At 35.9% G+C, this 17,760-nt stretch overlaps 1 protein-coding gene across 4 annotated transcripts in view; it reads left to right on the forward strand.

Annotated features, from left to right (window-relative positions):
- The window catches only part of LRBA (LPS responsive beige-like anchor protein), a 372,621-nt gene that overhangs the window by 94,881 nt on the left and 259,980 nt on the right, over window positions 1-17,760 (forward strand). For 3 of the 4 annotated variants that reach the window (XM_069012817.1, XM_069012818.1, XM_069012820.1), the window contains exons 31-33: window positions 4,045-4,123; window positions 4,390-4,523; window positions 6,732-6,793. In XM_069012817.1, coding sequence (XP_068868918.1) covers window positions 4,045-4,123; window positions 4,390-4,523; window positions 6,732-6,793 — 275 coding nt within the window. The remainder of the gene's footprint in view (window positions 1-4,044; window positions 4,124-4,389; window positions 4,524-6,731; window positions 6,794-17,760) is intronic. The other variant, XM_069012819.1, reaches the window with a different exon arrangement.

Below are 17,760 nucleotides of genomic sequence, written 5' to 3' on the forward strand. Positions count from 1 at the left end.
GTAGTCTTGCATTGTGCACTTCCAGCCCCGGAAGTATTTTTGAATGAGCTCATTATTTTACTAGATACCTCTTCACAAAGGCCACTGGTGCATTTATGTAGGGTGGGTCTGTTGTACAAAATTAAGAGGTATGGTTATTTAATTCAACTCTGGTTTTTATTTTTTATACCTCATCTCCATCCTCACAAAGTATTTTATCATGTACTGCTTGTGCGTTGCCAAGTGCACTTTGTAAGTGTCCATGCAAAAGCATGAGGATCTTGCACAAGGAGTTTTTTAACAATATTTTATTGCTCGAGACACTATTTGTTTAGACCCTTGGGGACCTTGAATAAACAATAAGGTTTCACTGTAAGGGTGCTAGACAGATGGTCTATTTGCATTTTCTTTTATGTTCTTGCAAATGTCTGTAAAACTGTCAGTTTGAAGGAGCCAGTTTATCAGTGAAAGGATAAGGAAGAGATAAGTCAGTTTAGTTCCACATGTTTGAAGTAGCTACTGCACTTACCCACATGTGTGTTGTGGATGAAAATATGCTACTGAAGTATTTTCATCCTTTTCACTAAAAGCAGAAAAAAAGTATAATAAAAAGCCACCTCTGAGTTTAATAAAGAAAAAAAATGTACTTTCCACAAAACAAAATCTGCATTCAAAAATCACTTTGTCTAATCCCATTGAAAAACCCCTGAAATTCTCAGCTGGGATAAATCTGAGATTCACCCCTTTTAGTGAAATGTATCTGAGTTTGGAATGTTGTTTTAGGTGTTGATAAGCATGAAGAAATTCCGACCATAAATATCCTTATGTAATCTTCAAAAAGAATATCAGTTTATATAGATGCCTGCCTCATGCTCTGTTAAATTCAAATTATCAGTGCTTTTTCTGTTATGTCTATTTTTACAAGTTGATATTTACTTAAAATTTCATAGAGTTTTACATTTATACCTTATCTGTTTTGTGCAGTTTGTTTTTATTTCTAGAAGAAAAAAATAATCATGTCCTGTGTTGTCAGTGATTTCCTTTACCTCCCACTCAAACTATTTTTACCAGTTTTGTTGAAAAAACGGAAAACCAAAAAAAACCCAACCTATCCCAACGAAATAAAACAAACAACAAAAAAGCCAAGTTACCCTAGACTGAGAGTATGTTTCTTTATTAGCCTCATGATGGCTATTATACCCTCTCATTGTCCTTGCAGATGTTTCCCTTGATTTTATTTTTTCCCTAATTTTTCCTTCAGTTAGTTTGCTGATGGCCTAAATATTGCACAGAATTATTTTCATCTCATTTAATTTTAAAACTCATGCAGTTATGCTGCACTATTAAGTCTTATTTTATCCTGATGAAGTGATCCATGCTTTAATAGGGTGGGATTTTAGTTGTATATACTATTGAGTTTGTACCCATACCCAATGAGTAGTGGATTACTGGTGACAGATTTTAAATGTGGTAAAAAGCACGTGAGCATTTCTGTATCAACACATTCTGCTTGAACAACCTGTGTGCTGAGAGAACTTTCTTACTTTGAAGGCTTTGTGTGCCATTTCAGTTTGGTACTGTGTTGGACTACCCAGATCAGTGTGCTGGTTTCCCCCTATGGGCAGTGTGTGCCTGTAAATCCACTTCTGGGCATGTGGACTTTGGAGTATATTTAAGTTAGAGGGACTTGTCAAATGAGAGTAGGAATGTTGGGCTTTAGGGAGAAAGCTGGGTATTCTAGTCAAATTATTTAAATACAAAGTTTATCATGACAAATGACATAGTTGTTTTAAAGCCTTAATTAAAAAAAAGGAAAGAAAATATTGTAGCTGTTAAGTATCTGACAAACAACCACTGAATCATGTGGCTTTGTTGCCTTGTGTGGGATTTGTTTTGTTTTTCGGTGCAGGAGGCTCTGTTCTAATTTTCGGCACATCATTTGACAGCTTCTCCTTTGGGAATACCCAAAATATTTTTGGTGGTTTGACTGTGGAAAACTAGCTGTTATAAAAAAATGGAATTCTATCCATGAAAATATTGAGAACATTTAAAAAATCTTGCCATCACTGTTGAAACTTTCAGGAATATATATTTGATTAGCCTTTGTTAGATAAATTATTTAGGATACAGTGCCCAGAAGGTTCACATTTCACTTTGCTTTCAGCTAACACTTTGTTCACCACTTTCTGACCCTTCATTCTCTATGGCCCACTCACTTTCCTTCTATCATCCCAATACAGCAGTGAACATAAGAGCTTCAGGTTGAATTTATGAAAAGCCTAAATGAATCACATTCACAAAGATATCCTATGTCTGAAGAAAGAAAAAGAAGTAACAGCAAAGCTTTTAATGGTTTTGATATTACAGTTAATTTTATTAGTTTCTGTGCTGCCTTTGAAACAAGATTTGAGAAAACCACCTTCTCTGACAAAAGAAAACAAGAAAAACCTTCACCCACCAGAAACCCTTGATATTTCTTGGATGAAGCTCTGTGTGCCTGAGTTTTGCAGCAGAAGTTTGAAATTTGACAGGAGAAATAAATTCACTATCTCAGGGATCTATCTTTGCCATCTCTTTCCAAATCAATTTCACTTTAGGCAAGTTGAAAATCTCTGAAAAGTTGCAGTTGACACATTTTGGTAGATAGTTTTAAGGTCTAAGCTACTGATTTCCAGACAGGTTGCATTTAACTGAATTAACTAACTCTATTGTAGGTGGGACCATCAGGAATTTTTCTCTAGTTATAGTTCTAAGAAGGGTCAGGTCTTTGCTAAGGTAGATGTGAGAACTAAAATGATTAACATCTCTTTTTTCATGCTTTTTTTTTTTTTTTTTTTTTTTTAAACTCCCCTCCTTTCCAGCCTCATAAAAATCTGAAACTGGCGAGGTGAGAGGAAAGAGAATAGGACAGGGTCTCGGGGTGGAAAGAGATAGGATTGCAGATGGACTAGAAGCAGTCATGCTCCTGGGAAATGCACAGAAACCTGTCTGCTAAGATTCATTCCTCTCTATAGCTTGGAATGCAATGTAAGATTTGTGAGTCACCATTCCTATACTGGCAGAAAATATCTGTGAAGTCTCTGGCTGTCTTGCTTGCCCCCTGTTCATCATTGCTAATACCAATCCATACTGCAGTATGGAGGTTGTATTTCTCTTTATATACTGAACAGCAGAATTTAGTATTTACAGATTCCTCCTGTGCTGATGAGAGCCATGTAGTGTCAATTTGACATAACACAACTGTTGTTTTTTTTTTTCTCTAAGTGTAGGATACATAAATGACCCAGTCTTCCCTATCAACCTTTGAATAATTGATGTGGCAAAGTTAATAACTCATAAATGAGGTTATACCACTGCCATCATGCTAATGACACTGGCAGGGCAATGGAAAATTTTATCATAGCTGCCTCTGTCAGAGTCCTAGTGTTGCAAAAATTTAAGCCAGGCTGTTGAAAATACCGACTCATTGTTTTCTGCATGATTTTGATGCAAATAGTTATTTTCATTTTAGAATAAATATTAAGGGTTTTTGGTGCAAGTTACTTGAAATTAGATGAACACTTCCACTAACCAAAACAGATGGCTTTAAAACATTACCATTTGGCTTTATATTATTATATATTAGTATTGTTATATATATTAGCACATTACATGAATATTAAAGGTGTTAAGACATTGTTTGTGTTTGCTGCTGGGATTGTCAGTGTTATTAAATTTGTTCAGGATCATGGCTTGTAAGACCAGAAGGGATCACTGCAGCCTAGTCTGACTTCCTTCACAAAACAAGCTACAATGCTTCCTTGAATTACTTTCTGTTTGTGCCAAAGCAGCATTTAAAAAGCTTGCCATGGCATACCGGGTAATTATGAATGCAAGTAAATAAGATTCTTATGGAAAAAAATGTTTGAGGTACAAAGAGGTGAAAGGGTTTCACCTAGTCCTCACACAACACTTGAAAACCATGCTTTCTCAGAGCTCAAGCTCAAGGCTTCAGTTGTTGGTCCGTTTTGCTAATCTCTGGAATGTTTTCTTATGTAATTTGTTTATTATTACTTTCTCTTGTAGGAAGGGGATCATCTAATTCAAAATTGCCATCTGTTCCTACAGTTTCTTCAGTGCCTGAGGATTCTGCCTCCAATATGAGGTAACTTCTCCAATTAATCAGAACAGCTGTGCTGTGGCTCATGTTATTGACATTACAATTGATATCCTGATATCACATAACTTAAGAATGTTCTTTTGCTGATTTTCAATAACTAAGGAAGGTTTGGGGAAATACTGACTTTTGGATTATTAATTCCTTCTTATACATTTATATATCACTTAAACATTGTCAAAATCTATATTCCTTTTTACAAAATTTCAGTAACTTCCTTCTTTTGTTGCTAATCAAAGATATCTCTCTACTAGTATTACAGACAGGCTTGAGCATGCTTTGGAAAAAGCTGCCCCACTTCTGAGAGAGATTTTTGTGGATTTTGCTCCCTTTCTTTCTCGAACTCTTTTGGGCAGCCATGGGCAGGAGTTGCTGATAGAAGGTACAAGTAAGTTTCCATTTAAAAAAGGGGGGAGGGGGGGGATTGTGTGCTTTATTTTACCTTGGAGACTCAAAATTTCTTTATTTAGAAGCTTTCTTCTTGCCTTCCCAAATGATGCTGTCCACTGGAGTTCACTGCTTTCTGTTCCTTCTGTCTTTAGCCCTCTGAGGTCATTGTCACTGCCTCCTCATCTTTGCCATCTCTGCTACCTCTTTGTGTCCATCTTCCTTGGTTTTCCAACTCTCCCAGTAATTTGTCCTGTAGAAGCTGGTGTACAAAATGTGTTGTGAGCTTTAAGAGAAATTTTGGTGTCAGGGTCAACACTTTGATACAAAGTACACTATATAGTGTAGAGAGTTGGGTACAAACTTTTGACACTTTTACTGGGATGTTGTAATAGAAGGGTTCTTGGGAACTATGTCAGTGGAGCATATTCTGGTCTGTCTCTTGCACATGAATCTGCTTCTGGCTTTTTGGTTTCTAATTGAAAGGGAGTCATACAGGTAAGAGGAATACCTTGTCAGTATGGAGAAGAATTCTCTGGCACGTCTTAGAAGATGAGGATTCATGTGCACAGCAGTGATCATGGCTCTTCCTGGTGGAAGATTGGCATGAAATGGTTGAGATTGAGATGATGAAGTTTTCTTTCTACTCTGCTTGAAATCGACATTCAGTTCTTCAATGCAGATATTAATGTCCTCAATTTAAAAAATGGTGCATATTGGAACACTGAATTTAGCAGTGCAACACCAGTTTTTCAAGTTTCTCAAAATTTGGCTATGTCATATAAATTGCTAACTGATTTTTAGAGTGAAATTTTCAAGTTTTTTCCAGTTGAAGAAGTGACAAGAAGAGCTTGTTGCAGCTTCCAGTGATAAGTGCAGATGTGATAGAATCTCCTGGTTGCTTAACTTGAGCTGATCACTTGCACATGACCTATATTTGCACTAACAGATCTAGTTTCTTCCTAGGGAATTAAAGTTCTTTAAAAAACATTTTTGAAACTACTCATTTCTTGGATTAGGGCAGTCGTCCTGTTTGTATGCTGAATATGAACGTTGTCAGAAACACAGAGTATCAAACACTGCTAAGTGTTTTACTGAAGACTGCTGATATCAAAGCTGAGACTTCATTAAACTTCACAAATTAAAGTTAGTTTAGGAATTTAGCTTGCTTACCATTTGAGATAGGAAGAAATGGAAGGAAGAGGTGTACGAATTGCTTTCTGTGAGGCTCAAAAAGATGGGTTTCTACTTTTGTAGGCATCCTTTTAGCTGATAAACATTTTAGTGGAAGCTGCCCTGTGAACAAATTTATTTCATTCATTTAATAAGAAAAACCAGAAATGCAGTTTTTCTCAAAGATTTATTTTCTAGGGAAGTAAATATCCCATTTTAGTTACATTTTTTCTTCTCTGAAGAGAAAACATAATCTGGTTCAAAGTATTTTGACTGTAGTATAGTTATATGCATGGATAGATGAGTATTTCACAAATTGGATGAGCAAGAAAAAGCAGGATAATGGTTGGGCATGTATGAACTGTCTGGACAAAAATAAGCACACAAAACCAATTTTTGGGCATAAACCCCAGTTATAGACAAACCCAAACCAAAATACGAATACAAATAATAACACTCAAATTAGTTTATAAACAACCAAAAATATATAATGGGTTACTGCTTGCACTTCTGCTTAAGGTTTAGTGTGGGGTTAAGGGTCAAAGTACTAATAAGAGTGTTTGGGATGTCTGCTGCCATGAAACAAAATGGAAACTTGATTGATAGCTGGGGGCTGAAAGGAGAACGCGCAATGGAGAAAGCAGAGGTCATAAAGCCATTTCCCTTCTCTGCATATATAATGACCCAATCCTTCGAGAAATAGCAAAATGTAGATACAGTGGATTAATATAACATATGTTAACCACACTTCTGATCATTTTGACATGCCAGTGTTTATGAAACTGAATAATGGGAGTAAGAATTAGTATTAGCTGCTTCTTTAAGATGGAAGGCATGGAATTTATGATTTCCCTCTCACATACATACTTTTATTTTGTGCTGATAAAGTACAAAATTGAATGGAAATGGCATGAAAGTTTCAGTTCTCTTTTGTTTGTCAAAGTGCTTCTAATCTATTGCACTTCAGAATAGTTTGTGTTAATAGCTGGTGCCACTTAAGCGTGCATTTATGTATCCTGTTTTTTTCCTTTTGTAGGTCTTGTGTGCATGAAATCCAGCAGTTCAGTTGTGGAGCTGGTGATGCTCCTTTGCTCTCAGGTGAGATTTAAGTAACAATGTCTGAAATTGCTCTGTTTGAATACAATGGAAATAACAGATAAAATTTTACTTTAAATTTTACTTTTAGTTTAAGTTCATGTGTAATAGGTAAAAAGATAAGGTTCAAGGCCTTTTGATTAAAAAAAACTGTAGTAATTGTGTCTATTCAAGTGGGTTTTTGCTACCTTGCTCTTGAGCATTTACATAACCTTGAAGATGGTGTGCCTACATAATTCTGTGCTGTCATTTTTGTAAGATGAAATAAGATCAATAAAATATTAAAGAAACAGATTGATTTCTGCATCTTGACATGCTGAATCCTCTGGGATAAATAGAATTTTTCCTTTTGTGTAGAGGTTATGAAATGAGTGATAAATACTTTTGAAACCCTGTCATTTCTAATTGATTTGACAAGTACTAAGGATTTGAGAAAAATTTAAGAAAGCGACCCTGGCTGTCATCAGTTTGGGACATTCTACATTCCTAAGGGCAAAGTGATTTTAGATATGTAAGAACTTGAGAATTGCCTGTTCCTGTCGTTCAAGAAGAGACAGGGCCTAAGGAACTTTCTTAAAATTGTATGTGCTGTATTAATTGGATTTTTTTGGGGGGGGGGGGGGGGATTCTTGCTTTTTTTTTTTTTTTTTGTAATTAAATGGAAGACTGTTTTTATTGAGCCTTTCTTTTGGTGCCTTAAAATTATACCTTTCTGGTAGTAAATTCCCCTACTTAAAACTTTAAAATAGCCTTTTTTAATGGGAATGGTATTGGTCTAGAGGTCAAGGGTTCTGACCCATTTCAAAACCTTTGACCTTCATTTACAACCCCTATGGTTTGCTTGCCTGACGAATAAGGATAATGCAAAATTAATGTTTCTTCACATCGATTTATTCATTTTAGTGCCTATATTGCCAAATTTATTTAGAGTGTGCTGATAGACATTTCATGAATACAAATGAAAGAATCATAGAAGGTGTGAAAAATCGATAGTCTACATTGTCAATAAAGTGCAATAAGAACAATTACTTCTGGAGATTACACCTAATAGATTTTACAATGAACTAGTGAAGAGTAGTTATGTTTTCTAGTGAAGTTATTATTAATGAATGTAACCAGAACTTGGCTCATCTAGTTTTCCGTCTTCCTCAGGAAATACAGTATCGTTTTACCCTGAAAGGAATTTAATATTCCTTATGGAACTTTTGGAATTTAGAGATTGTTATTTTACATATGGCAATACTGGAAGTGAACATTGTTCACAACTTCTAGAATATGAACTTGCAGCTGATTTAAATTAGAAAAGAATCTTTGCTATCAAGAAGTCCATATAACAAATTTTACTGTTCGTTCAGGAATGTGTTAAAGTAAAAACTAATCCAAGTATTAAATGTGTGTCTGACAACTTGGTATTACCATTTAAAAAAAAATTAGTTTTTGGTATCCATGCTGCTAGTATCAATAATTAGTGCTTGACCTTTCCCTTTTTTTTTTGGTGTGGTAATCTAATCTTTCTTAAAATCATGTTGTGCTCTGTACTGTACGTCACTTGTTTGGTTTTGGGAAGTGGAAAGGATAAGGAATAAATGACGTGCTCTAATGCATCTATTTGTCATATGTGTCACAATGCCACTTAATGCTAATCTAATCAAATTGAAGCTACCGTGATTGCTTAGCAGTGCACGTTGCACAGGCTGAGGTGGTTCTTTGCAGAGTAGTAGACATAAACCAGTAAAGTCACAAAGACCTCAAAGTCTTTTTAAAGTTACATAGCAGCTGTAATTTTTGGCAGAATATGAAAAATGGTGTGAGAAATGAATCTAAAATTAGCTCCAGATGTATACAGATTGTTCTGGGGTGATAATTACATTTTTCACTTTGAATTTTCCTAATTCAAAGAGGTCAGCATGGCAATCACAGAAGTGATTTATTTTGTTAAGAAGTGAACTGTCTTTTGCTACATGAAAGCTTGAGAGATATGAAATTGAATTTCAAGCCGACATTTTACAGATACTGGGAGGAGATGGGGTTGAGCTTGATTGATTTTTTCTTTTTTTTTTCCACTTCTTTTTATTTTCTTTTTTTCCCCACAAGATAGGGTGGGAAATGAAGTGATATCCTTTTGCTAAAATTTTAATTAATTTTTAAGAGGAGATGGAGAGGATGCAGTGCCAAAGATCAAAAGATCAGGTCAAAAAACAGTTTTTAATCACATAAATAATGTGGTATAGTTACGAAGTAAGTATCTGCAAATTTGATTTAAAACTTCACAAATTTGTCAGCCATCATTTTATGAAATTGAAAGATTGCTCTGATTAATCTTTGGTGCTTTTTATGATAACCTCTTCTCAAAATTCATTTTAAACATTGTAGATATGAGGTAAGTGCTTGGATTGTTTTTCTGAAGCACCTGACGTTTTTCTGATGTTCATTTAGATCTATGGCTGAACTATGCTTTTTCTTCCTCAGAAGTGGAAAATGGAATAATATCCTACAATTTTTTCATTAAATTGTGACAACAAAGCTCTTTAATAGGTGATTTAAAAAAAATTCAAGTGGTACCATTCTCTGAAACTATTTGTGTGACACCTGGTTAATTTCTTTTCTCATTTAAAATTAATGTATTTAGGCATATGGACAAAGACCTTTATTTTGTGTTTTTGTGTTTGCATGTTGATGTATTGATTTCTGTTTAACACAAGGTAAAAAGAGAAACAGGTGGTTTGAGAGACAGACAAAAGGCTTTTTCTAAGACAAAAACAGTTGTGTTTTGTGATAGACATGCTACATTTTGAGACTTGTCTCTGTGTGTGTACTTACATTTCTATAAATCTATCAAAACATAAAGAATCCTTCATTTAATATTACTGCAAAGTGTTCCTGCTTATTTGACATTAATATCATTTTTGAAGGAATTGACGTTGCATTCAAGGCCACTTTATAAAAGCGTTGTGTTGCTCATCCTAATTCAGTCTGACACACATTCCAATAACACTACCTCCCTTCTAGGGTTTAAAACTAAATTTATGGCTGAGCATTGTGAAGTGCATCATTTAAAAATGGTTTCAACCCAAAACATCTAATAAATAAATAATGTGTATGGCTACTCAGTAGCAGACTTTCCAGACTAGAAATCATTCCATCGGATACTCAACAGTCCACTATCGGAGAGGGCTGTCAGATAAATCTTATAGTAGCTGCATTCATGTCCTGTAAATCACATGTTATTGTCTGAGCCTTCTGCCAGGTCATCTATTCTTTTCCCATTTATCAGAAATGCATAGAGTACAGTGAACCTAGAAGCACCATCTCGTCTGGCCTGGCATCCTGTCGGGGTAATTAAACCAGATGAAAGAGAAGTTCTCTTTCTGTTCTCCCGTCTAAATGAGTGACATCAGGATGTTGGAGGTGCTCATATGCAGTTGTGAGACAAGACTTCTGCATGGGCAAACTGATGTCACCCCTGAAGAAAGCATTTTCATCTAAAAGGGCTCTCTGTCCATGCCTAAAACTCAAAGGGGCATGGATGAATTGAGTGCGTATCCATAAAGCATAAATGCTACTGTGCTTCCTTCCATTTGTCAGATATTTTCTTGAAATACATGACTGAGTAGGAAAAACTGTGGTCTTCCCTCCTCTTTCATGAAAGGATTAAAAATATTTATTTGTTGCTCACGTGCATGAAGCATTTGTCTGATTATTGTAGCTCTGAGGTGAAAAGGTACTAAATGGGTGAGATAGGTTCCATAATTTTTCTCGATGCCTTTGAATTTACAGAATTTCTGGCACTTGAAAGATGCTGCTTTCTGTAGTAAATCAACTGAATCATCAGTGGAGCATGCAGTAAAGAACTAATTAGGTGGCTCTTCTCATATTCATCTTTGACTTAAGAGTGTAATGTTCTAGACTATAAAATAAACCTCCACTAACTGCCTCAAACACTGTTCAGCTCTTGGATAATTTTCTAAAATTGGTGGAATACCACCCAACCTATTTAAAAGGTTACAATTGAAAATTAATGAATACTGCAACAACTTGTATGGCACCTCCACCACCACTGCCCACACATGTGCTTGTTCAAGGTATTCTGATTCTTGGTTCCTCCTTCCTCTATCCAGTGTTTTTTCAAAAGGACTAAAGGCACTCTTGATAGCTGATGGCATATGTAAAACCAAGACCAATGTTTCAATACATTTAATCTCTAGATGTTTTATCTTCTGGAAATATTAGTATGATATATTGCAATACAACTACGTAACTATTAGATGTATATTGGGTGTTGATAAAGTATATCTTTCATGGGTAGATTGAAGAGGGAAGTGTAAACCCTAATACTCCAAATTTTTTTTGTGGGCAGAGGTAGCATCTCCTCATATGGCCCAATGAAATCTAATTATGGTTGAACATGTCATGTGCAGCTCTAACAGTTTTTGGAGGTTTACATGTGCATTTTAAATATACAGCAGAGGCTGATTAGTAGTATTTAAACAGATAAAAATTGCTCTGTGAAAGTTGTTCTTACTACCCTTATAGGCAAACTTCAGCTCTCCAGCTCTCTTTCTTTTTTCATTTTCTTTTTTCTTGTCTAATTTAGTTATCACTGCTTAAGTGGTGAAGTTTTTGCCACAGGTATTTCTTTAGCATGATATTTCATATACTTCTGAATCCCTTTGCTGGCAGATTCTGGTGCTTATAAAGAAGTCAGTGTGCATCTCTTGCATGAGCAGCATCTTGGTTGTCTCATCTCTCTTACTTTGATAAAGAATCCTAATTGAGCAATACCAACATGTTCCATGCATCCATACAAACTCTATGATACCATTATTTTCCCTAAGGAAGAGCAATAGTAGTTACGATTAGGATTTTTTCAGCAGAAATTTTCCACACCCTCCTTCCTCTTCCACCCCATTGTTTAAGTGTTTGTGGAATGCAGTGGGATCTTCAGGCTTTATGGGTATCCTCTGCTCAGAAAAAAAGCTTTGTATCAATGATCCAAGTTCATTACCTCAGGAATGGATTTCTGCAATGTGTTCTAAAATGTGGCAAGCCTTTGAATTGCTTGGAGATTTCAGTTGATGTAGAAGATGGCAGGTTTTCAGTGTTGGTTGAGAGAACACATTATACTGATGCTCTGTGATCTGCACTGGTTCCTAATTTACTTCTAAGTGCAATTTGATGTGATGGATTGCTATAGTGATTGCTATAAAGTTTTAATTGAATGGACTATAGGTTATCTAAAGACCAGTGTCACTCTGATACCATGGCAGTTGAACTCAACAGATTCATCAAAACTCTTTAGCAATATCCTGGTTAGATACGAAGAGAATAAATGCTGTTTGAATACTTTTTATGTGCCCCAAGTATTAGATGATGACATTTTAATCACAGTAATGTTCTTCCATCGAATCACTTAGTTGTAACAGCTGAAAATAAGTTTAAAAAGGATTTGATAATCCTTTAGATATGTGATTTAAAAAATATATATGTTTTGGCATAAAGGGTAGATTTTATAGGGATTCTGTAAGCTGTCAGGTGATTTTCTATCAACTGTAATACATGCTCTAATTTCCTTTTAAAAGCCATTTAGAAGATATCAGGACTGGAAAGGTTTTCTTTTTATACAGTGTGAACTTCTGCCAATAGGATCTTTGTCTGTATCAAAGATTAATGTAGCTGTACTTGAGTTGAAAAAAAAAAAAAAATCCACTTCAGTGATAGATTGCTTTCACGATAAAATGTCTAGAAACATAACTTTATCAGGCAAATGAAAATTATTCAGATCTTAACACACAAAAACTGAAAAAAGAACTTAGCAAAGTCAAGGAGTTCAGGGGAAGATTTTGCATGAATCATGCCTGTAAGTGTTTGCCTTGTGCCTTGTATTGCTAACTTTCCTTGAAATGTTGTGCCAGAAACTTTATAGTGCACGTTGTTTTGTTTTTCTGCTTCTATGCTTTTGAAGAATTTGAAGATTGGAAGAATATTTGCTAGCCTAGCTTTTTTTGTAGAGATGAGGTGGCTGTGGAAGGGAGAATATTCAAGATCATCTTACTCTACTGTGGATTATTTAGATTGTTAAGATGTTCAGATCTGCTTCATACCAAGTGGATCCAGGGACATTAATAAAACTGTGTAAATCTTAACATTTGAAAACATGGGATTGGCAAGCATGTTATTAATTGTTATGCAAGTAGCAGTAGGGATGCTTCTAGTGCGATTTAGTAACAAGTATTACATGGTCCTTGTAACTGGAAAAAAAATGAAAGGTCTTCATCCTAATCTTCTTTAGGATGGAAAGTAGTTGGGAAATATCCGTTGAGTTTTACGTATAGTGCTGCTTATGACATTTTCAGTGAAGAGGTTTTACGTTATAAACTGTTTTCTCCTCAAAAAGTCTTGTTATTCTTTTCCCCCCACAATGTATGTTTTAATCTACAGTGGTCTAGTTTTGCAGGATGGAGACTGTAATCAGAGCTAGGGAGAGGCAAAGGTAGATCCCACAGTAGCCAGTGGCCATGCTATCAGAGTATTCTCCTGGGACAGAAGAGATTGAAGTTCAATTAATGTTTCATGTAACATTTGTTATCACCAGGTAGAATAATCTGTCTGAAAAGTTTCAACACATCTTCACAAAGTAGCTAATAGTCCAGGAGCTCAAGGGCATTCAGCAGTCATGTGGAAGAGTCCAGTTTTGAAAGAAATTAAGTTCTCTCAATCTGTAAAAGCAACACTGTGATTCACCTGTGTTGTCCTCAATTGTCATTTCCTTTTTTTTTTTTGTTGTGATATATGAAGACATCAGTTCTCTTCTGTAGAGTCTTGGGGATAAAATGTAAGGTTTCTGCATTCTCCTGCATTGCAAGACACTTGATATAAACACAGTCAGCTGTTTGGCTAGTGGTCAGCAGGATTAACTCTGGAGAGAGTGAATGAAAGTCCTGGAAGGTATGGGTGGGCACCGGCTGTGGCATCCAGACTCATTAAATGTGGTCCTTTGGTGTTTGGATTTTAGATACTGTCTTGTCAGTAAGTTTCCTTCTGACAAAACAGAAGGTTACGTTACCAGATCTGTTCCCTGGATCGCCTGGCTTCTCCCTTGCATGGATATATCTGGGGTTTTATGCATAGCATAACTTCTTTCCTTCCTGAGTGGGAGGTTTTCTTCCATCTCTGAAACCTGAGGATTTCAGTTCGGGTGCTGAAAACATATATTGACAACTTTCATGATTGGTATTTGTCACTGAGGAGAGTAGTTGGAATAATTACAAATGGATTACATATGCTATGGATATTTTGTTGCTTGCTTCATTGAACTATGTTATACATTTGAAGTGTTTGAAACTGAAGATTAGATTGGTAGATAACTGTCTGAAGTGAAAATCTGATAAGATTGAAATAAATGGAAACAGCTGGGAAAACCTTTCCTTTGAACTGGAGTATGTTGAAATTACATTTAAATTAGCTGCATATATTTTTTTTCCCTCTGACTTAAGCAAGATGTAAATTTTGTTTCTCCAGAACTAGATTATTGTAATATATTCTGTGTGAAACCCCAGGATAATGTAAAAGTTGTCTATTGCAACTTCCTCCCTATTCTGATATCCTGTTGCTTTCTAAATTGTTTGAGAGTTTAATTGCCTATACTTGCCTGTTGAGTGCCATGGAGTTGCTTGGAGAGCACCCTAACATGTTTAAGTAGGAGTTTCTTTCAAACTCCTATTCTTAAAATCGCCAAGGTTCACACTTCACTACACTTAAGATCTGCTTGAAATCTGTCTTTTCCCTTAGGTGTAGTTGCTGGCTTCAGGAATATTGTGCTTTTTGTATGGCTTATAGATAGGCCATTTAAAATATCTGTGTCCAACACTGGCTAAATTTTAGAGACATTAATTGTGATAGACTCATGCAAGAAACAATATGCCATGAAGTGAATGGATGTGTATTGTCAGTTTGCTTAGTAGAAATCAAAGATGTTTGTAACTTTGCTTTTGCCTTAAGCGTGAAAATAGGTTGGAATGAATTGAGGATTATTTGCCAATACTGCATGAATGATAAGTGACCTTTTCTACACTTAGTGATGCAATAAGCACTTGGTTGTTGTATCCTGGCAGGTAGTAGTCTCAGTAGTTAAAATGTGTTTGCTTTATCTCCTTATATCTTTCCATAATACTTAGTCTAGGAGGATGTTTTAAGGGTTAACTCATTTTCCAGTTTGGAGATGAAATGTATGATGTGGGATTTTAAGATGAGCAAGAACTAGTGGTCTTTGGTTTATGCTACACAACTTCTTTCCAGGAAGGAATTGTGAGCTTTGTGTTTTTGAGAAAAATTTTAAAAATACATTTGTATGAAAAAAACGTCAAGAGGGCTCCCATATATTAGACTAAGAAAGTGTGTAGAAAGGTACAAGCAGATCGGTGTAGTAAAGCTATGACATTTTTGTTTGGAGTGATGTGAAGCATGGTTTCTTGTCACAATCCACTTGGAGGGTTCAATGTGACTTGCAGGCTTTGGGTAGAGAAATGGATAAAAGATGGGGTTAAAAACCACAAAACCATTCTTAGAAACAGTTTACCACACTGGAGTGGAGAGAGATGAACTTTCTTAAGTTGTTCTTACTGAAACAGAATTCTGTGGCAAAAGTGAGGATTTTTCCTCCCTGATTTTCTTTTTTTTTGAAGTAAAGTCTTTAGTGGTTCTGTAGACTTCTCATATATTATAAGCTCATATGAAGAAAAATTCTCTCATGAGTTAAAAGGTATTTGCATTTGGTCAGAAATTCAGGACATGGTGTGAGTTTAATGGAAAACACACCTTCTACAGCTAAAAATACTAGCCCTTAAAGCTGTGTTGCTGAGAATTTGTTTGATTAATGTATACGTTTTTATGTCTAGGGAGGAGAGTGGATTGTCTAATGTAAATGTGAATCTTGGGAGTGGGATAGGGGAACAGGACAGCTTCATTTCCATTAATGTACAGTGCTGCAGATGTTTAAAACCAAGGGAACATAATTTAGCTACAGAAGGAAGACTTTTCTGAAGAAAAAAGGCATCCTGTTGCTTCACCAGCACACTAGGACTTAAAAAAACACCACCATTTAAGGTGAGTTTTGTGCCGCGAGAGCACACCCTGTGGCTTGGCAGTCTAGTCAGAAGGATGATACCACGCTGACTTTATAACTAGATCTTTGAACAATATTCTCATGGGTGGTAAATGCAAAACAAAGTAATATCAACTGGCACTTAATTCTGTGAGCTCCCTGCTGGTGGGGCTCTGCACTGAAATGGAACTCTTCCTGACAGGAAGTCAGCCGCAAAGTGTGGAGACCTCTGAAAATAAAGTGTGCTTTAATTTGACACCCTGCTGTTTTACAGCTAGTCTGTTTAATTTGAGACTATGGAAAGAGAGTTAGTGCAGGGGAGGGGTATGAGATTACGGAAAGTTCAGTGAGCAGCAATGCTTGTTGCTGATTTAATACTAATTACAAATATGGGAACTTTTTTGTTCGTGTTAATAAACCAAATAATGTGTCTCTGTTTCCAAGCAAAACTGCTTGGGGAACTCAGGATCTGGGGAGCTGTGCTATGTACTGGAAGTTCTACCTGGAGAAACTTTGTGCAGTGGTGCTGTTAAGTTTATTGTCTAACTTGCACTCTTATTTATAAGAGTGTGCTGTGCTTTTTGCCTATCTCTGCAAATGGGAAAAAAAACCCTACATTTGTCTCATCAAATATTGTTGGCAATGTACTAACTTTTACATAAATATTTTGGGTTAACTAAAGTGATAAAAATTTGTAATTCAGATTATGCAGCAATCATGATAGTGGGGTGCATGACTGTTAGGTGTTAGATCCTAGTTCAGAGTCAATTTGATTCAGAAGAAACAGCTGGGTTTTCCAGTGCTCTTTGAATTGTTCCAAAGGCATTTATTTCTATTCCAATAACCAAAATGGTTACGTTTTTCTTCTTTAAAATTGGCTTGGTGATGCAGGTAAGGATTTTCAGTGAAAGGAGCAGAAAATTATTACTTATCATGTTTATTGTAATAACAGATGAGAATAGAGCCCTTTGTTGCAACATGTTGTGTATATATTATATTTTAGTGTAAATAAAGACAATAGATGTAGGATGAGGAAGGGAACATGGTATGCAAGTGGAGAGAAGATGCTACTGGAAGAGACATGTTTTTCTGCTATTTTTTTTTGCCAATTGATTTAGCTTCATTTTCTCTAAATCTTTTAAGAAAATATCTGCATTAGGATAGGATTGCCTAAGGGACTTTCAAGGACAGGTTTGGACATCCTGTGTTATGAGTGAAGAGATGGGATTGTTTTACATATGTGAGTTTCCTTCCCTCAAAGGTAGCAGTAATAGCAGGAATCTTGTTCATCACGTGCATGCATTCATTATGAGAGTTTAAATAGAAACCAAGCTACATTTGGGGAAAAGGGTAATACAGAATCATGGAAGGTTTGGGTTGGAAGGGTCCTTAAAGACCATTTAGTTCCAACCCCCCTGCTGTATAAAGGGGCTTATGGTTCCAAAACCAGTGTTCACCATGTGTAGTATTTCTTTATTAGTTAAATTTATTTATTTGAAGCTAAGAGCATTGAGCAGGAAGGTTGCTGCTATTTGGTGGTGATAATGGATATTGCCATCAGTGGGACCAGTCCAGCACTACTGTGCAGCACTGAATATGCTGGGATTTTCTTGTTCTTATGATTTGTAGTCTACCTTAAAAGGCATTTTCTTTCCTGTTCAGTGCTTTTGCAAAATCTCAAATTGCAATCCCAGTTAAACAAAAAAAGCACTGAAATCAAGGGTCAGTTGTGTTATGCTCCTGCTATTCCTCGATTTGTTTCCTTTGTTCATGAAGATTATGCTGGCACTGCAACTTAATTATTTGGATCTCTTCCCTTTGTTGTCACAAACATGTTGTCACTTTTCCTCATGTCTGTTTTTCTGACTCA

Source organism: Aphelocoma coerulescens, chromosome 4 (genome assembly GCF_041296385.1).
Source record: "Aphelocoma coerulescens isolate FSJ_1873_10779 chromosome 4, UR_Acoe_1.0, whole genome shotgun sequence".
NCBI lineage: Eukaryota > Metazoa > Chordata > Aves > Passeriformes > Corvidae > Aphelocoma > Aphelocoma coerulescens.